Source organism: Coffea eugenioides, chromosome 1 (genome assembly GCF_003713205.1).
Source record: "Coffea eugenioides isolate CCC68of chromosome 1, Ceug_1.0, whole genome shotgun sequence".
Lineage (NCBI taxonomy): Eukaryota > Viridiplantae > Streptophyta > Magnoliopsida > Gentianales > Rubiaceae > Coffea > Coffea eugenioides.
The window spans coordinates 46,473,270-46,493,219 of NC_040035.1; the positions used below are offsets into that span (position 1 = coordinate 46,473,270).

General features: G+C 37.2%; 2 protein-coding genes across 7 annotated transcripts; one reads left to right on the forward strand and one right to left on the reverse strand.

Moving 5' to 3' along the window:
- Positions 1-1,037: 1,037 nt before the first annotated feature.
- LOC113760533 (serine/arginine-rich-splicing factor SR34-like) lies at positions 1,038-6,800 on the reverse strand. 5 transcript variants are annotated; one of them, XR_003467062.1, is made up of 15 exons: positions 6,652-6,800; positions 5,869-5,957; positions 5,160-5,225; positions 5,009-5,083; positions 4,801-4,912; positions 4,668-4,714; positions 4,422-4,479; positions 4,149-4,198; positions 3,967-4,023; positions 3,775-3,884; positions 3,583-3,681; positions 2,234-2,321; positions 1,708-2,151; positions 1,451-1,551; positions 1,038-1,354 (listed from the first exon to the last, which is right to left on the reverse strand). XR_003467062.1 is itself a non-coding variant. In XM_027303168.1 (14 exons), the coding sequence occupies exons 2-14, from the start codon at positions 5,950-5,952 to the stop codon at positions 1,351-1,353; spliced, it is 897 nt and encodes a 298-aa protein (XP_027158969.1). In that variant the 5' UTR covers position 5,953; positions 6,652-6,796; the 3' UTR covers positions 1,038-1,350. The 5 variants fall into 5 exon arrangements, 2 of the variants coding, with proteins under 2 accessions (XP_027158969.1, XP_027158961.1); XR_003467063.1 differs by lacking the exon at positions 1,038-1,354 and having other exon boundaries at positions 1,484-1,551; positions 1,708-1,810; positions 1,946-2,151; XR_003467067.1 differs by lacking the exon at positions 1,038-1,354 and having other exon boundaries at positions 1,513-1,551; positions 1,708-1,741; positions 1,946-2,151.
- Positions 6,801-8,607: 1,807 nt separating this feature from the next.
- On the forward strand, positions 8,608-19,376 carry LOC113751605 (DExH-box ATP-dependent RNA helicase DExH8). 2 transcript variants are annotated; one of them, XM_027295677.1, is made up of 15 exons: positions 8,608-8,858; positions 10,070-10,247; positions 11,785-11,958; positions 12,148-12,295; positions 12,763-13,077; positions 13,327-13,473; positions 13,552-13,732; positions 14,401-14,681; positions 14,762-14,884; positions 15,018-15,162; positions 15,267-15,535; positions 15,611-15,805; positions 16,821-17,342; positions 18,625-18,851; positions 19,062-19,376. In XM_027295677.1, the coding sequence occupies exons 1-14, from the start codon at positions 8,687-8,689 to the stop codon at positions 18,838-18,840; spliced, it is 3,066 nt and encodes a 1,021-aa protein (XP_027151478.1). In that variant the 5' UTR covers positions 8,608-8,686; the 3' UTR covers positions 18,841-18,851; positions 19,062-19,376. The 2 variants fall into 2 exon arrangements, with proteins under 2 accessions (XP_027151478.1, XP_027151469.1); XM_027295668.1 differs by having other exon boundaries at positions 18,625-19,376.
- The last annotated feature ends 574 nt before the right edge of the window (positions 19,377-19,950 follow it).

Below are 19,950 nucleotides of genomic sequence, written 5' to 3' on the forward strand. Positions count from 1 at the left end.
ATTATAACTACACTATTTTAGCAAGTGGCAAATTGAAGCAGTTGCTGTCCAAATTGCTTCTTTTTTCTTTTTTTTTTGGCTTTGAATGATAACCACGTTTAAAAATATTTACTGCCAAATAACGGCCGTTCTAGCCGGTAATGCCGACAAATTTGGTTAGTTCAACTCCTGGAGAATGCGTCAACATTCTTCCTCCATATCTCTAACAGAAAAACTTGCTAATATAATTAAAGTATATCATTCTCTGAACACATCTTTTAAATAACTTTACATACGTTGCAACATAAAAAGTAATGCAGTAAATAACAATTCTATAACTCATCCTTTTCTTTGATTCATTAATGATACAGTGTGTAGACTGCACATCTGGTAGCTCGAGAAGATAACCAATCATTTCATGCCACTTGCAAAAAGACAACCCTGCCTGAAGCGGGCGGCTTTCCTTATCTGGATGGTGCGGCCCAATCTGCGTTAACGCAGGACGTTTCCTCTCCATTGAAGAAGGGAATTGTCGATGCTCAAACTAACATCCGCCACACATTTTGAGGAGGACGCCAATTCCTAGGTTGCTTTGGGCATTCCTTGTCGCTGTGGCACATGCACATTCTGCGCTGTTGACAAGAATACCTTTCACTGTGCAGATGATATTCTGATCAAATAAAAAGTTCAAACAAAATTTGCCCATCCTATAGGCAAATCAACGTGACTACTTATTACCTTGAATACTTCCCAGCAGGCACCCAGTGACAGGAAAAAAAAAAAAATACTATACCAACACTAACATATTTTGACATCCTACATCTAGCCTATTAAAAGGAACGACCCATTGCTTTGCTGCAAATCAACAAATGACCTGCACGTACGAGGAGTACCAGTAACGGTGGCTGGCTGCGTGCATAGGCTATGGAGGGAGTCAAATTGACTAACCAAACTAGAAGATTGGTTGGTTATTCTAGGTTGGTGCTACTGCTAAAGAATAATAATCTCGTGTAATCAGAATTATCTGGCCCAATATAGACAGCAATTAAAGGAACCACTCGGAGAATCTGTAGCGCCACAAGGAAATGTTATAGTTAATCGAGGACCAAGCCATCTGCAGGCCCTCCACGAAATATTAATTCATGATTACATCTGGACAAAATGCCAAATTCAACATTCCACCATTCTCGCGATCAAATGTCCCGCAACATGCCCATACAAGAAAACACAAAATAAAATGGTTCCTCATACATCAATAACTCTGTTAACCACGATTGACAACCAACTGCAGATCCTAATACGCATCTAATCCAGCAGAGAGCACCTTATCTGCAGATCTAGGGCGCAGCAGAAACCAGCGAATACCATAGCTCACCTGTTGAACACTTCAAACAGTCAGAAACATCAAGAAGAAAGAAAAAGGCCACAGATTATCAATTCTTTAAACAGTGTGGTTCCAAACAAGAACTACCTTGATGGACTTTTGCTCCTACTACGAGTACGGCTCCTACTCCTGCTTTCACTCTTACTTGGGCTGCCCCTTTTTGGGCTTTTGTTAGCACGTTTCTGGCGCTAAAGTCATCCAACAAAATGAAACAGCAACACAACACAAATATTCAAATTACAAGGAAATCCACATTCTACAGGACCATAAAGGTAAATAAAAGGCTCAACAACGAAAACATGAATCCAAGTTTCAAAAGTTATTTGCACAGAAGATCTACTCACAGATGGTGAGGGGGATCTGGATCTTGATGGAGATCTGCAAAAGTTCCAGAAACAACCCAATTTAATATCCACATGTTCCTCTTAACAACTCTGATCCAAGAGCCTTGTATGCCATTCCACGTCAGAGTTTACCACAATCAAAATAGAAAAGAGGATATTCACAAACATTTAGCAGTACACAAGGGAAAAGCATCATATTCAACCTAAATAAATGGCCCAATTAAGTTAGGATAAGAACCTTCAAAAAGCCAACAAAGCTCCTTAAAAACACGAATAACCAGAATCATACTATGGAAGTCAGAGAGTATGCTTTAATTAGCACAGAAGCTTTGGAGACAGTTAAAACGTTTCTACCACACATAGATGGCGGTCCCAAAATTCATATGCCAATTAGTTCATAGTCCCGCTTCACCATCAAAATCCATGATCTTCTTGTTCCCATATCTAGCACCGATGGACATTTACGATGCTTATTAGAACAGTCACCATGAAGGATTCCAAAGCTGCCATCTAAAAGACATCATACCTCCACAACCAAAAGAGTTGTAGGCAACTGAACCATATCCCATCAAGATCATATTATGCAATCCCCAGATCGCTGCATATATCCATATCTAGAAAAACAGAGAAGGTGATTCCATGTCTGAAAAATAAAGTAAACAATTGAAGACACTCCTACAAGGCGTCCTTTAAAAAAAAAAAAAGACTAAACTCCTATGAAAACATAAGTGTAGGTGACAGAAACAGAAAAAGAGGGTGAAGAAAGGGACATCATGGCAGTAAACTGTTGAATGATCACCAAGGAAAAGCAGGCTTGCCGGAATGAAAGAACCCAAAGGGCGGGTGCCTTAACTCTTACATAAAAAATGGCGGTAGCAAAGAAGATATTCCTCGAATCAATAATCAGACGTTGCAGATTGACACAGATATATCAGTCTTGACTAGGCAATTTAAAATTAATGGACTACTGAGTCAGAGTGCAAACAGAATAAGAATCTTTTGGCCATGTCCATAGCAATTAAGTTCAGAAATTCCACAAAATAAAGAAACTAGCCTGTAAAAGAAAACACCTCAATGACTATACCACCTTCTACGAGTATATTATGCCAGTGTAAGATACCAGTATAACATACCCAACTGTTTATGAGGAATAAATAGCTCGGTAGAAGACTTTAATTCTCCAACTCAAAGTGGCTCACCATTTGATGTCCAGAACCAGGTCACATAATGAAAAAGAATGTCGGCCTTGAAGAATCATTTGTTATGATAAATCATGCCAATGAAATGCATAAAGGCAAAATCCAGCACAACTGTCAAATCACAAACAGACGAATGCTAAAGGAGAGAACCCAACCCATATATTCAAGGGAGCCTCTTGAAGAATGCCAACCATTAACAAGGCAACACCCAAGCAATTAAATTATGGAAACCAAAAAGAACAAGAAGATAATAGGTATCAAGCATCAACAAAATAAGAACACCAGAAGTATAATTCAGCAAGTCAGAAAAATTGTCAATTGCACAAATACCAGAACCAACGCTTTTTTAATAAGGTCGTAGTCGGTCCAAGCCAGACATTTCTCCATTATAATACCATGCATGTGCATGAATATATAGCCTGTTATAAAGGCAGAACAGAAGATATATTTCTGAAAGGCTGATTAAAATTCATCTTTCATGCAACAAATTCACCAAAACTAGATGATGTCCACAGCACTCTTTTGGTTCTTTCTTTGCTAGCATTTTATCATAATATTGAATCACAAGGAAAACTAATATCAGTTAATATGAGATGAAAGAAGTAGTCCTTATTCACAATACACTATAACCTTGAGCATACATTCAAAGTAAGAAAAACCACCAAATGATCCTTACCTTGAAAGAGATTTTGCTCTAGACTTAGAGGGAGACCGTGAAGATGCAGACCTCGAGCGGGATCTTGAACGGCCAGAAGATTTAGCTTTAGGAGACTTGCTGCATGGGGATTGAACAAGTTCACACACATATAAGGAAACTACATGATGCTACAAAAACTACATGCTGACCAAAAAACAGCAAGTATCCAACCTCATGCTCCTACTCCGACTGTTACTCGGGCTGCGGCTACCACTCTTTCCTCTCGAGTAAGAACGGCTGCGGCTGCGGCTCCTAGAGCGGCTAGAATCATATTCCTTCACCTGCATGAGGATGAAATAGCCAGGATGTATATACAGCTACGTGACAATAGTATGAAAGGTTAAAACAATCTTTGCATCCTACACGTATTGTTGCACGAGAAAAGGAATTCCGGAATTCAGACTCATCAAGCTTCCTGATCTGCATATATTAGAAACGTGTGCATTACACAGAGATCAGGCATTCTCCAGTAGCTTCACATAGAATGGAAGGCAACAAACAAAGGCAATCTACAGCTTTAAGCATTTTATGTAAAAATAACTCACAGAATATTTCATATCATCATAATTTGTATAATCCACAATTCCTGTAGTGCCTGCAAGTTTCATACAGTTAAAACGAAAGACCACATATATATCCACCATAATAACTGCCAAAACTACTCAACCAGATAATCCCCTTCACACCCTTTCGAGGGCCTCTTCAATTATATGAACATGAAATGATGTTACAGCCCAAAAGCTTGGGTAAAAGTGGAAAACTTATGCCCATATCACCAGAAAAAGAAAACTCTGAGGATTAGTCCCTTGTATGCTTACCACTCCCTTCCCGGAAAACTTGGGAGAAACAGACATCCCCAGCTCGACGCATGTGATCCTAGAAATAGAAGCATGAGCAAAAATTTCGGAATGAGAAACATGGTGGATTCTAAATACTACATTTGATGATTCTAGTCTGTAAGAAACTTAAATGTCTACAAAGAGACTTAGGATAAAGACTTGTTTGCAATACTATGAATATTCTAGGTATCCAAAAGGATAAAACTAAAGGATTCCACTGCTCACCTTAAGATCCTGCCAGGAAGCAGAAGGCGGCAATCCAGTGACTAGCACTGATGTGAAAAAGAAGAGTAAGGCAATTAGCAATAACACCAAAATATATAGATGTTATATAGAGAATTATCCATCAAAGACATGCCTCTGTAGTCAGATCGCCTGGAAACTCCACCACGGGGCCCTCGGCCACTGCTGTGGTTACTATAACGATCAGTTGATGATGAATGACCACGCCCCCCATGCGCCAGTTCCACCTGTATTAATCAGAATAAGTGTATTTTAAGCATCACATCTGGTATAGGAACATATTTTGCATAATACAAATTGCAGATGCAAAATGCAAAACAAACCCGCAAACGATGTCCATCAAAATCATAACCATCACGACCACGGATAGCATCCTCTGCATCACGGGCCTCCTCGAACTGTATTAAAAGATGATTATTAACAAAAACTTGCAGAGTATTGAATACAGTGCATGCCAAGCAGCTATAAACTCACCTCCACAAAAGCATAACCTGGAGGCCTAGGCGGAACTTTCAAATCAATATGCGCTATTCGTCCATACTACAGTTGAAACCAAACAAATGAGACCAATTATGACAGGTAACTCAATTAAGATTAACTAAAATTAAAAAAAAGAAAGAAGAGGTCTTTTCCTCTTTGGGACGGGACTAAAATCTCTTCAACTATATGGCATGTATTTTAAGACACGTATGTTCGTTTTGGCTTCCATAATAATAAATCAGCTCCTTAATAAGAATTCTCCAAGTCAGATTCTGATGCTTAGAAATCTAGGTTCACCTCTTATCTCTGTAGTTCTCAACTTCTACTCTTATTGATTTGCCACGAACCATTATGATCTTGCTTAACATCATTGTGACCTTAAGTTTCATGAATGTCCACTTGCAACCGCATTTAAAAGCTCCATTTAACAGGATAAGACAATTCAACAACACTGGCCTAGCGAAGGAAAAGTGACTTCTTTCCACAAAAAAAAAGGCTTTATGTTACTCTCTTACAAATGAAGGCCGGACACCTGCACCCAGTTTTTTTCCCCCAATGAGGCATATATGATAAAGCAATGGTGAAGTTCACCTCATAGTAACATTCTCTTCACTAGTACCTCCTTAGACACAGCAACCAGCTTTAACTCTAATAAATGAGAGTATAAGAACTTTAAGAAGCAGCACAAGAACAAATAAAATACCTTGTAAAACAAATCTTCCACTTCACGCTCGCGAATGTCACCAGGAAGGTTACCAACGTAAAGAGTTCTACTTGAGCGACTCATTCTTCCTAACACATCCAAAACTTAAAAACTCAAAAAAAAAAAGCAACCAACTTTGAAATCAACTACATCAAGTATATGTTTGGTTGACTATCAGCATTGAAACTGAATTATAAATGAAATTATATGCCATAGAAATGCTACTTAATGTCAACAGCATGGAATTTCATTTCAATCCCAATAGAGAACCAAACAAATGCTAAGAAGCAAAAAAACATTTGTAAACCTGAAGCAGGTCTTGCTTTTTATTGGGCAATGGTGATTAATGAAATTAACTGCGGGTCCAAAAGAAAAAAGGGCAAAAAACGCAGAGGCAAATTACAGCAATTAAACAGATCAAACAATCAGTTAAAGCCCTCGGTCACATGCATTTAACAAATTAAAAACGTAAAAAGAAAATTATAAATTTCTCTAGTCAATTTATGAATGAAATTATAAATATCTGAGGTGTTTGACCATACCAAAGCGAATTAAGTGATCTCAGGCATTACGGAAGTTAAAGCAATACTAGGTATTCGTACAAGATAGCAAGGCACAGGTACAAACAACAGGACAACCAGAGACAAAAGAAAATGCGATAGCGCCAAAAAATAAAAGGGAAAAAGATCTTTTGGTTATAAGAACCCAATAAACCGGAATAACTAATACTATTGAAGAAGCTAAAAAGCTCGTAACACCAATTCTTAGATCAGAGCAACATACTTGCAGAGGATGGAAGGTGGCGCAGAGGACAACGAGATTCGCGACTGATGAGAAAACTAGGGATTAGGGTTTGGGGGTTCTGCGAGAGAGGCAAGAGTCAAAAGGAAGCCCGGTACAATAAGGAGACGTACGGTGTAGTTTCGTTGCACGTGTCAAAAAAAAACATTTTATTTTAAAGACTCCAAACAGGTTCTTCATCTATACCTCCATTTTGCACAAGCATTTTATCTATAAAAAAAAAAAAAAGTAAAAACTCATTATGCTACGCAGCCAGCCCATGAGCTTACACCAAATAAATATATATGAGATAATTTCAGATACCTGCCTAAGGTTTCAAGCTAGTATTTCACCAGCCTCCTTTCAAATTTCAAAAATTACATTAATCTCCCTTAAAATTAATTATCTTGTAATATTTAGATCTAATCAATAATTAAAAAGTGATATTAGGAAAGAAAAATAATTATGATTCCATCATTGTCCCTCTTCTACTACATTATTTAATTAATTTAATATCAAGCTACATGTTAAAGAAAAACACTAAAATCGCTATTTATTATTAGGGATTAAATCATATATAGCATAAAAAAATATATCATTCTATATATTTTGCTTAACGTAAGATCCAAATTGTTGTTTCCAATTATAAATTCATTATTGAACAAGATCAATAACAAATAATTATAAAAATTTGAAAGCAAAATACTCCAAAGAGCGAACTTTAATATCATAAAAATCTCTAACAACTAATTTTAATATGTTTATAAGAATATTTCAAAAAGATTCGTGAACACATATGTAATTGTAAAGAATAATTAAATATGACTTTGAATACCTTATATATTATTATGGACTGGTGTGTACATCTTGTATTTTCCTTGAAAAAGTTAATTATACACAAAATTGGTATTATTTATTTTTCTAAAATAAAATAGCATAATTAATTTTATTACAAGCCATGTATTATTTTTAAAAAATATAATTAGATTATTTTAAAATTAAAAGTTCAAGTTGAAGTTTGAATTCTACTTGTTTAGTTTAACAAGTCAAAATTAAGTATGAACTCAAATATCTATACGAGTTAACAAATCAAATTTCAGCTACATTTTAATGCTAGATCGAACTCAAACTATTTGTATAATATACAAAAAAGGCTCAATAGCAAGTATTTGACTCTATTTAATCACTGAGATTTGGTTTAGTGGCCACTAAAAGGGAATTAAATCAGATTGGGAGTTCGAACCCCACCCATAGTAAAAAAATTCAAAAGAGGTACCAGAGCACTTCTTTGGTTTATTCAGATTCTTATACATATTAGTTTCTTTTACACAAGCTTTTTTTAGACTTATTATAAATTAGAATATATTAGGTTATAGAAATGTTATATATATATAAAAAAAATATATTCAACTCATTGGGCTTGTGAGCTAAGTTGGATTACATGTCTGTAATAAAGGTAAGAATGGTCTTGAGAATGGTCTTGAGTGATAAATAAACAATAACAGATACCAAGGACACAAAAAATCTAGTGGCAAGCTACCCACACTTCCAGCAGCCCAACAGCCCACACTCAGATTATAAGCAGAGAAAAGAGAGGGAGTACATAACCGGGCCCACGTCCTGGTCCCGGGGATCACTGTAAACCAAGAAACTGTGTCAAGCGTCCGCGCGTTCCCTCTGTATAAAATAGCACCGTTGGATAAGGCAAGTCGCAAATAGTCAAGTACAAATCACTCGAATCGGAGGGCTATCTACGCGAGTTTCCGAAGTGGTAATGGACCTTAGCGCGTGAAGTTTCGAGTCACCTTCTTTTTCTTTTTGACGCTTGAGTCTTGAGGAAATGGTGCCGTAGAGCGGGGCCCCCATGCCCCGGGTGGGGGGCCTTTTACACGTCATCCGGGGTTCTCTCTCAAGACTGGGATCTCTGCCTGGTCACTTGGTATGCTGTCAGTCGTAGAAAGTAGTCCTATACTACTTCATAGCTAAGAAAAGGCCCGGCGCGACGGAGGGTTTGGTCATTGCGTGCGAGTGCGAAGGCATGGCATCCTCCCCCACTTCATCATCTTGCTCTTCATACTCGTCGCCATTTGCATCGTCGTCGTCATCTTCGTCGAATTTTGCTTCTCTTTCGATATCGGCAATGAGGGACAAAATTATCGAGAAAATTCAGGAAAACCGCGTCACTCTGATCGTCGGCGAACCTGGTTGCGGTAGAGATTTTATCGACCTCTCTCTCTCTCTCTTTTGTTTTCTAATTCTTCCCTCTCCTTTGTTCGGTTTTTATTTTTGTTCTCGTTCTTCCGTCGGCTGGCTTTACCGTTTCGGGATGTTCGAGGCGTTAAATTTCATATATTTGAAGCTTCCGGAAACTGAACGGGAGGCACACTAAAGAAGCAATTGAGTTACATTCATATTTTGTACATAATCTTTATGTTTTATTTTTTTAAAACTGCTTGCATGCGGGCCTGCGCGTGTTAGTCTTGGCATTAAAGAAGAAATTTAAACTTAATATACCTCTACTGTCGCAGCACAGTGCTGAGTTTCTGCTGGATTCATGAATTCGGTCAACATTAAAGAAGGTTAATGCGTTGTTAGCTTTTTTCCAACATAAGCCTATGTAGGTGGAATGGGTACAGAAGAGCGCACGATCATCGGTGGCAAAAAAATTAAAAATTAAAAATCAAGGAATTTGTGGTAGAAAAACACAACGTAACATGATATATTTACCTCAAAGACATACAATGCGTGGTAGTGTTGACTTGGTCCAACAGTCCTCTGGTGGCAGGCAGCTATATTTTTCCATGTTGGTGCTCAATCTCAAAGATGCAGGTTGTAATGTTTTCCAATTCTATGACTTCGCATTTTATGCAGGATGAAGAAAATTGTTTAAGAAACCATGATTTACATCTACTTCAGATACTTCATTTTGCTTTGGTAACCAAATTGTGGTATATATTAAATCAGAAGAAAATCTTGCTTCAAAGTTCTGATTTAAATGAATATAGGTCAGAAGAACAGCTTTTATGGAATAATTCTGGCACTTATTTAGAAGTACACTCGATTATTATTATCTTATTTATCTCCTTTTTTATGATGTTGGTCTATAGTTCATTTAAAGGTTCTGAAAACATGTTGCTTATGTTTTCGCACGAGTGATCCCATGACATTTTTTACGTAAGTTCTGCAAGTTGCTTTTTGATGCATCATCATATTACTGTTATGATCATCTCCTACATGGATTAAAAAATTGTCTGCATTTATTTCATTTTTTTTGGCTTTGTCTTTGATATATTTTGAGCCTACAAATAGTAATGTAGGAAAATCAAAGAGCATAATGCTGATGTTTATGTCAATGCATGTGGTTTTTCACCTCTCATAAATGTATCTGATATTTGTTTTATACATTGCTTTTGGTAAAAAGGGAAGAGTTCACAAGTTCCCCAGTTCTTACTGGAAGAAAACATTGAGCCCATTCTCTGTACACAACCAAGAAGATTTGCCGTTGTTGCAGTTGCCAGCATGGTTGCAAAGGCTCGGAAATGCGAAGTTGGTGGAGAGATTGGATATCATATAGGTCATTCAAAGGTTTTCTCAGCAAGGTACGGCATTTAACCTCACCGGTTTTTTTTTTTTTTGTAGTTGCTTAAGCCTTCTAAGCCTTCTAAATAGTTTGTAGTCAATATATCCATAGATCTTAATATGCTGTTGTTCAGGCTGTATATTGCCTGTCCTTTGCTGATAATCTTTTTCTTATGCCTACCCTTGGCTGGTACCTCCTGCTTTATACAGGATTCTCCTTTACAAGTTCGCTGCTAGAAGTCCTTCGAGCCAATTAACATCCCTTTTAACTGAATTTCTAGAAGAAAGAGAACAAACTTAAAGTGGGAAAAAAAAACTATATGATAAGACAACAAATGCTTTGCTATCCTACTTTACTGGAAAGTCTCACAATGAAGCGTTACTTTATAGAAAAAAGAAAAAGAAAAACACCTCCTTAATAACATTGAGTAGAAGAAATGACCATGGCATGCGTACAATGAAGACAACTACTGAGCCTGCATGTTCTTTTCAGTGGAAAATTATTGATATCAGGCCCTTGCTTTATTCAGGATGCAAAGTCAGAAACAAATATGCATGCATGACCCAGAAAAGAGTTGGTAAAGTAACTTGCCATTTGTTCCTGTTATGGGGGTACAACTTTGTTTTAGCACTCATGCACCTGAGTGCAAAAAATCCTCGATCTTTCATAGTTGTTTCATGTACTGTTAGTGTAGCGGCATGATGAAATAGAGAGCCTACGTGCAGGATAGTGGAAGTCAACTGAAGTCATTATATAGTATGTTGGACAACTTGGGTGGTTGCTAGCAAGATCACATAAGCTACTTAAAAATAAGTTTGATTGTGTCAATGGCTGTTTTAATTGCTTGAGTTTGATCGAAACAGGTTTATAATCCATACGCCTAGCAAAAAAATGAGCTCTTCCAGAGAGATCTAATTCTTCTGTAAATGCTTTCGAGCTCGTGTTTATGGCTTTCAAGTTGTATATGGTGTTAATAGTTATCTGTTTAAATGTGTGGGACTTTCTTTCAACTTAAGTATGTTTTGCAGGAATCCAATTGTGGTGTTATAACATTTAGGGTGCGTTTGTTTAGACTGAAAAATTTTCCAGAAAATGTTTTCCACAATTTGTGGTGTTTGGTTGCCTTAGAACTGGTGAAAATATTTTATGCAAGAAATAATTTTCCCCATTTCAATGTAGGAAACTTCCTTAAATGAGGAACTGTAGTTGTTTTCAAAAAGAACACATCCATTGACGAAGTTGAAACTCCTGTCATTTGTTGGCAGAAGAACACTCCATCCTAAAGAAAATATTTTACATCTAGCCAAACAGACCATAAGTGAAAGTATGGCAGCAAAAGTTGTGATTAATGACGTTAGTCGAATTTCAGTCCCTGTTCAGTTTGACTTGATTTCAGCTGGGGACATGGACCTTGAATGGTTCACCATATAAAGAAACTATGATCATCTTATATTTGCGGTTACTTCTTGGTTTTTCTTCCTTTTTTGGTATACTTCATTACCTGCATTATTTCTTAATGCTCAGTGCTGAGTTATCATCTCTAAATTCTGTCACAGGTCAAAAATTATCTTCAAAACTGCTGGAGTTTTGTTGGATGAAATGCGAGAGAAGGGATCGCATGCATTGAAGTACAAAGTTATAATTCTTGATGAAGTGCATGAAAGATCAGTCGAGTCGGATCTTGTTCTTGTTTGTGTGAAGCAGTTTTTGCTTAAAAATACTGGCCTGAGGTAGATACCTGAGTTAAAATTGGAAAACCTATCGAGTTAAAACTTGAGTGGAGGTGTTGAATACATGAAAAACTCGTGTTGATGAGCCATTACTTGATGGTGTAATTGATGCTTTGTTTTTGCAAGCTTGTTATGATTGATATTAGTGCTGATATGCTTGATGGTGTAATTGATGCTTTGCTTTTGCAGGCTTGTGTTGATGTCTGCTACTGCTGATATTGCTAAATATCGGGAGTACTTCAGGGATCTTGGCAGGGGTGAAAGGGTAGAAGTGTTGGCAATTCCTACTACCAGCAAAGACACCATATTCCAGCGGAAAGTTCTGTATCTTGAACAGGTGCCATATATTGTTTTGACTTTTTTTAATGTGCCATGATTTGGGTTCTGCTAAAACTTCTATGCAGTCTGGTTGTTTTGGAACACTTATTGTTTGTGTTCTTATTGCTTCAAAAGCAAGTAATATTTGAATATTCTTGACCACTAGATATGTTGATTTTAATGGACATGACCTGTATGACAAATAAACATTGATGATAGATTTAAAGATTCACATGTAAAGTTTTCCGAATTGAATATCCTAGCAGAAAACACCAGGCGCTAATCTTTAGAACATTTTTTCCTTTTCTTGTCAACTGTGAACTCAGTTTTCATTTTTTCCAGTCAACTTGCATGGAAAGTATTAAGTGGGACCTTTCTTTAGGTTTTTCATCTAGTGTATGTTTGCTTTCTGCTTGAGTTTGATGTTATTGTTCTTTCTTGATTTAGAAAATTCGATAGCTGTCATCTTAACTTCCAGCTCAACAGGTGACTGAATTCCTTGGAATAAGATCAGAGAACTTGCCTTTGAAATATTGTTCTGGACCAAGCCCATTGATGGCTGATGCTGGTATTAAAGCTGAAGTGCACAAGCTTATACATGATTTGGTGTTGCACATTCATAAAAATGAACCTGATATTGAAAAGAGCATTTTGATCTTCCTCCCTACATACTATTCACTCGAGCAACAATGGTTTTTTCTGAAGCCTTTTAGTAAAACATTCAAGGTTCACATTCTGCATCGCAGTGTTGATACTGAACAAGCTCTGAAGGCCATGAAGATATGGAAGTCCCACAGGAAGGTAACTTATCTTATTCTTGGTTTTGCAACTTGTCTCGTACAGGGACTATTAGATTGGAAAATGTTCATTTTAACCACCATACATGAGAAAAACTGATGGTAATACCGCCGACATAATTCTTTCCCATCTATGGAATTTTGCTTTCATAATACAGTCTGGTGAAGCTTCAATAGCTGCAACCATAAATGATTGTGGCAACGTATGGCCTTCCTTTTGCTTTCGATATTCTCCTTATTACATATTTTGCAGGTAATATTGGCCACGAATATTGCTGAATCATCAGTCACAATTCCCCATGTGGGCTATGTAATTGATTCATGCCGTTCTTTACGAGTTTTCTGGGACAACAATCGTAAAATAGATTCTGCAGAACTTGTGTGGGTTTCCCAGTCTCAGGTATTATGTGGACCGCTTGAACTTTGTTTTAACTATCTTTTGGTTTCATTGTATAGCTTCTAAAATCTTATTCCACAGGCCAACCAGCGCAAGGGAAGAACAGGTCGGACTTGTGACGGAAATGTCTATCGCTTAGTTACAGGATCCTTCTTCAATCAACTGGAAGAATATGAGCCTTCAGCAATACTGAGGTTGTCGTTAAGGCAGCAAGTACTTCAACTCTGCTGTGCTGAATCTAAAGCTATAAATGATCCCAGAGGTAGTCTCCTAATTCTCACTCTTATTTCTTATTTGGGTAACTGTGATTCTGGCTGGATTTTCGATGCTTCAACTTGAAAAGGAAATTCAATTATTATTCTCTAATAATTTCGCTTTAAAAGTTAAAATGTGATTCATCTGACTCAATATAATGGAATGGAATTAGCTTTAGCTTCATGGGGTAACTGATGGCCAAGCTTGGCCTTAACTAAATAAATATCTGACCTCGCATGGCTGTAGGAACCAGTGTTGAAATAATGTTAGAGTTGATTGCGAGCCTACCTCTGATAATTTTTCTCATCCGAGCCTGACTTAGACCACTCTTATTTAATTTGAGGAGACTATGTATTATGACAGTTGGTGGGTCTACCTTTGAGAATGTGTCTCCTGTTATCTTGTAAAAAAAATGTATTATAGCTTGCTTACTGCCAACAACTTATTTTGCTATTTTATGACCATCAGAAGTCTTTTATCTCTAATGAGTTAGTTCAAGGTTGTGGATATAGACATGGTTTGAATTGGAATGAAAACCCAAACTTAATTCATGCTGAAGTCACAGGGTAACTTTCTGTATGTATCCAGTCTACTTTCTTTGACTACAAGGAAAGCCATGACATATATCTTTGATGTACAAAGGGAAGGAACTTATCCTGTGTTTTCTCATTTTAGTCTTGTTGCAAAAGGCTCTGGATCCTCCGTACCCTCAAGTTGTTGATGATGCTATGGATTTGCTTGTACGCATCCATGCATTAGGAAGAACACTGTCTAGGGGCCGGCCTGAGCCTACATTTTATGGACGACTGGTCTCTAGTTTCAACCTGTCATTTGATGCTTCTGTCCTTATTCTTAAGTTTGGAGACCTAGGTATGCTACGTGAAGGCATCCTGGTAGGCATACTAATGGATATGCAGCCTCTGCCTATTCTTCGACCCTTTGGCCAAGAATATTTGGTACTGTTTGAGTTTCAGAAACTTCTTGGTTACTTGTTCCTGTAAGAACACTTCACTGACTATTATGTATGATATCTCAGCATGTGGATTACTCTAGTAACTATTATTCAGAAGACAGCAGGAGCACTGGATTAACAGGAAGAAAGGAGGTCCTTTGTATGGCAAATTTGGGTGCATTTCAGTTTTGGCAACTTGTTTTCAAGGTATTGTTTGCTTTTCATTCTAAGTGCTATTTTTATCTTCTTTTTTTTTTAAATACTTTTAATACTGTCTGCCTGACCTTATAACTTAAGATTCATAAATTTTGCATCTTTTGCATGTGGTCTTCATGCGCAGGACAATTGTCGTCTTGAAAGGTTGAAACAGCTTCTTAAATTTGATGGAACAGAAGATGAACATGGCATGCTGCCTAAGATTGAGGAAGAGTGGTGCTCAAATCACTATCTTGTGCAATCAGCCATCAATCAAGTTGCTGACTCATGTATGATCATTGTTCTGCAAGAAAAAAATTCCTTTCAGTTATGTAAAAGACAGTGCTTCATGGAAGACTATTTACCCAATGAAAAATGAGAAATCTTTTTGCAGATGATGAGATTGTAAGTTCGTTGCACCGCTTCCGACCCAAATGTTTGGTAACATCGAATGGTGTACCATCATATTATGAACCTCGCGAATATTGGCACACATGTTATCTTCCCTCTGAGCAAAATAGGGGTGCTGATGCACTAGGTGTTGATGATGATGAGTTGGAGCTTCACAATGGAATCCAAAAATGTGCTGCTGTACCCTTTGTCTCATTCAGTCACTTTCGAATGTCTGAAGTTGCTGAAAAGTTGGCAGCAGTTGTTAAAGAGGTAAAATTTGGCTTGTCATCTCAAGGATCACTTAACATCAAGTAAATGTTTCGTTTTTCTTTCCATGTGAAATAGATGAGAGTTAAGCACAGAGGAGATATATCTGGTGATCATAAAGAAACTGCTGACAGTCATGATTGTCATACCGTTATGGAGGCTTCTGTATGTAAATTTTTCATTAATGGGCTCTGCAACAAGGGCAGTCAATGTTTGTACTCTCATTCTCTGCAAGCAAAAAGACCTCTTTGTAAATTCTTCTTCTCTTTACAGGTAATCACTGTTGAAATAACTTTAACATCAGTTCATGGACTTGTGTTTGCTGATACTTTTTCTGTAGTTCAGAATATCTTGGTATTTTTCATATTTCTATCCAAGTGAAAATACGCTCTTTGGGTAATTGTACCGGTCTCAAAATTAGTGATCTTATGTCTCATGCAATTAGTGGATGAGGGTGGAATGATTCTCTTCCTTATTGTGTGTGAAGCACTAAAATCCATGGGCACACCTGAAAGGTTATATTGGTGGTTTTCATGCTGGTAGCATGAGATGTTTTCTGTTTGTAGTATTTTATCAGTTGCTGTTTACTAGTTAGTTTTACACTCAAGTGTGCATATTTACAGGCATAAAAGGATAGCATAGTACATGATTCTTGGAAATCTATGATGTTAATTGGTTTCTGAATTCCCTTGCATTTAATCATTATTTCACTGACCAGCAACTGCAAACCCAAATGGTGATTTAGAAACAAAGCTGGCAAATTTGTGGAGGAAAGCCATTTACTTACTGCTGCCCATTTTCTAGCCCTCATGCTGAATAAAATGTTAAATGACTTGCTGAAACTAGGTTACCTAGTCTCAGAAAAACCTGCACTATCAATCTAAAACCAATTGCAATGGTTTTTTTTTTTTGGGTCCAAGTAGTGTAAGATGAATTTGAAGCATTAAGATTGTCTTCTAAAATTTGTATTGACATGCTGATAATCCCAACATATGGATCGTCATATTCTCAAATCTTAAGTTTTTGGTACTTCTACCATTGTACATTAAAATATGCTGGCTTGTAAGCATCTCTGTCATAGGAGAATTTTTTTCCTGACTAATGCATTTTCATCCCTGCTGTATCATTCTGGTTTTAACATAGATAATTGCTTCACATGTATGCATTTTGTACTTTCATCAAGTGTAATTTATGTCCAAGAAGATTTTTATAGCTGCAAAGATAGTTGATATCCTATCAGTTATTAGCTCCTTGGGATTATGAATGTGGTTCTTTTGTCTACATGCAGGGGTGCCGTAATGGAGAATTTTGCTTCTTTTCTCATGATTCAATTTCTTCATCACCAGGCAATGGGGTAAGCTCCTGCTTGCCAGAAGATGAAAATGCCGATGCACGTACACTTTTGCAATTATTGCCCGCATCTCCACAAGAATGCGTCCTGGTGTTGGATGATACTGATTTTCGCTTTTCTTCTAATCTTGCACGTCACTGTTGCCCGTCCTCTATAATTTTGACAACACCTTCCCCGCATGAATCCACAATTGACCCATTGCTGAAGGGTGTCAAAATTCTGTGGGGTCTGTCCCACCCCTATGAGACAATCATCTGCAAAGCAGGGGAGAATGTGGTCCCATGGAATAAAGTTAAATGCATACTGTGGTTTCCTCAGTTTGATAGCGAATATTTGGAGGTACAGAAAGGTCAAATAAAGACTTTCTTTGAGTATTTATCCATCCGGTTCTTGGCAGATGCGCTATATGAAGTGCGAGTAATCATTACAATGAACAACATTCGGTTTTCTCAGTTGCAGGTAATGGTAGAAGCATTTGCAGATTTATCTGTTTAGCTTGCTGCTTAGCTACTTTGAAATGAGACACGGGGAATGATGGTGTTTCAAAACCATTACTTGTTTTATTCAGTGGATAGATTAGGATGACCTCGAACTCCATTAATTGTCAAAATCTCGAGAAGACAACTAGTGAATTAGATAATGTCAGTGATCTCTTTGTTATGTTAGTTGCCTCTCCCTTTGAAATCTGAATCTCTTCCATCCTGACAATCATCATAAACTATGTTTTGGTGTTATGCCCCTAGAAGTAGGTTGGAGTGAATTTGATTGTACATAATTGAATTACGAATGATTCTCATGCCATGATATAAATTGGATGAAATTTTATTTTCTTTTTATTCTAAATAATTTTATTTTGTTGATAAGAAATGGTAATGTTCTGTGATGGGGGTGTATGACTATGATGCTTGATTCTGGGATGGATATTATGTTATGTTCCTTTTATTTTCTTGTTCAATTGTTCTAGGTCAAACAAGCAAATTTACTTTTATATTGCTTAGGGTTGGGAGGGAAAAGGTGCAGGGTTTTTTTTTGGGGGGGGGGGGGGGTGTTCAGCTGCATTTGTGATGATATTGTGAGGACAGCATTATATCTTTAAAGTTTGTTCCTCTATACTAGTAAAGTAAATCGGACGAAACTCTTCGCCAAGTGCTGCAGTGTACATGTTTAGAAGCTCAGACGCTGATGAATAGATTTAGAGCACCTGCATAATTTATCTTATCAAAACTAAGATGCGAGAGTGTTCCGTTGAAAGAATTGATGATCTTATGAAATGGATGGAGAAGAATGAAAATTTGTTACTGGAGATGGATGGGTCTCAATAAGAAAGCTTAATCACTAATATGCTAGTACTTTGCACATGCTCTCACCAACGACCGGAGACAAAGGTGAAAAAGGTTGGCATATCAATTTAGTCACGCACTTTACTGCTCTATTTCTTGTCCTTACCTTCAAAAAACAAACATGTCAGTAAAATTCAGGCAAGATGGAGCGAACCAAAACTTTCGTTTCATGTCATATCAGTCTGGCTTTTCCTTGGTTTCTCCCCATTTTTTCCTTTGGACTTGAAAGAAGAAAAATAGTAAAGAAGCCTTTGCCATGGTCGCTGTGATTTTAGTTCTGTAGAGAATTTTCACAGCCTTCTTTGTTTAATTGATGATTCAGCTCATTTTCAGTTTCTCCTGTTTGGTTTGTATCCCAAGTATGAGTTCTACTGTTGATTGTTTAAGAATGTTTACTTCAGGTTGAAAAGTTGGCCAGGGATGCCTTCTTCTTTCTTGAGGAGTCATTTCCTTATGATGAGCAAAGCTTTGGGGAACTGTTTGATGAAATATCTACAAAGAAGGCGATGGCAGTGGCAAAGCCAATTTCATATGTTTTCAGAGTGCATCCGCCCGCGAACATCCAATTTGGTGATTACCGAAAAGTGCTTCACCAACGTTTAAATGACATCAATTAAGACTGGTTAAGGTATAGCTTCAGTGAGGAATACGTGCAGTGAAAGTTCTATACAATTATAGATATGCATAATGCTATATTTCTAGTTAGCTGGAGGACTTTATGTGTGTGTGTGTATATTTTTTGTGCAAAAGTATTTATTGTTGTCGTCGAAGCAATAGAGGCTGTTAATTTTCTCCTGGAAAGTAAGCCTTGGCTTACCTGTAATGCATGGTTGTGCAGCCGGTGGTATGTGCTATGCATGAAGCGAAAAAAAAGAACAAGAAGAGTCGCAAATTTAGCACAAAACGATAGAGATACATTGAAGGGCCAGGATTTGGTAGAGGTCATGCTAGGTTTGATGGTTACAGATTACAGAAGGGGGCTGTCCAGGCTGCCTGCCTGGCACGTTAAATCTATGAATTTCCTTCTGGATCAATTGATGTATATTCTGTTGATTTTTCCGGATTCCTCTTATTCGTGTCCACGCGTGCCTGTGGGTACGTATAAATTAGAATGCCTAGGTATGCAATAGAAATTTTCCTCTTTTTTTTTTTTAACATTGTGCAGTGTCATGTAAACTTAAATCTTCAAATAGAAATAGTTAATCAATAGGCTTAAATATTAACTTGGTTTTGCTGAGAAAGAAAAACGTTAAAATGGTGCTAGATTGGTTGCCTTCAGCACTGGGTCAACGAGATTCCAAATGGAAACTGAAATTGTTATGTTGAGTATTTCATTACTTGAAGAATAATAATCTTTTTTGAAAATTGGAGGTTAAGAGAAGATCTAATCCCGGAGGACCCACTGGACTGCTAGTTTAAGTTTGATGGCACCACGTGTTCCGTGGTGCAAAAAGCCCGTATATGTCCGAAACTATTAGACAAATATGGAATATTTGGAATATTTCTACAAATAAATGTAAGACATGGTTTCATTTAGGCCCTTGGTATTTATTATTGGGAAAATGACGTGTTTTGCCCCTTACATTTTGAAAAACTATTTTTCTTCTTAAAAATGAAGTGCACTAAGCCCTCGCATTTTAAAAATAAAGCAAATTAATTCCAGAACACTAAAATATCACTGTAGTTTCTACCAAATAAGCTACACTTGATGTACACATGACATTGAG

Excerpts from the sequence above, each read along its gene's own strand:
- LOC113760533 (XM_027303168.1), bottom strand. The coding sequence starts at position 5,952 with ATGAGTCGCTCAAGTAGAACTCTTTACGTTGGTAACCTTCCTGGTGAC. Across the intron at positions 5,226-5,868 it reads TGGAAGATTTGTTTTACAAG|TATGGACGAATAGCGCATAT; the intron begins GTATTTTATTTG and ends TTTCAACTGTAG. Across the intron at positions 3,885-3,966 it reads TTTCTCGTGCAACAATACGT|GTGAAGGAATATGATTCTAG; the intron begins GTAGGATGCAAA and ends ATCCTCATGCAG.
- LOC113751605 (XM_027295668.1), top strand. The coding sequence starts at position 8,687 with ATGGCATCCTCCCCCACTTCATCATCTTGCTCTTCATACTCGTCGCCA. Across the intron at positions 13,474-13,551 it reads TGTGGGTTTCCCAGTCTCAG|GCCAACCAGCGCAAGGGAAG; the intron begins GTATTATGTGGA and ends CTTATTCCACAG. Across the intron at positions 15,806-16,820 it reads AATTCTTCTTCTCTTTACAG|GGGTGCCGTAATGGAGAATT; the intron begins GTAATCACTGTT and ends GTCTACATGCAG.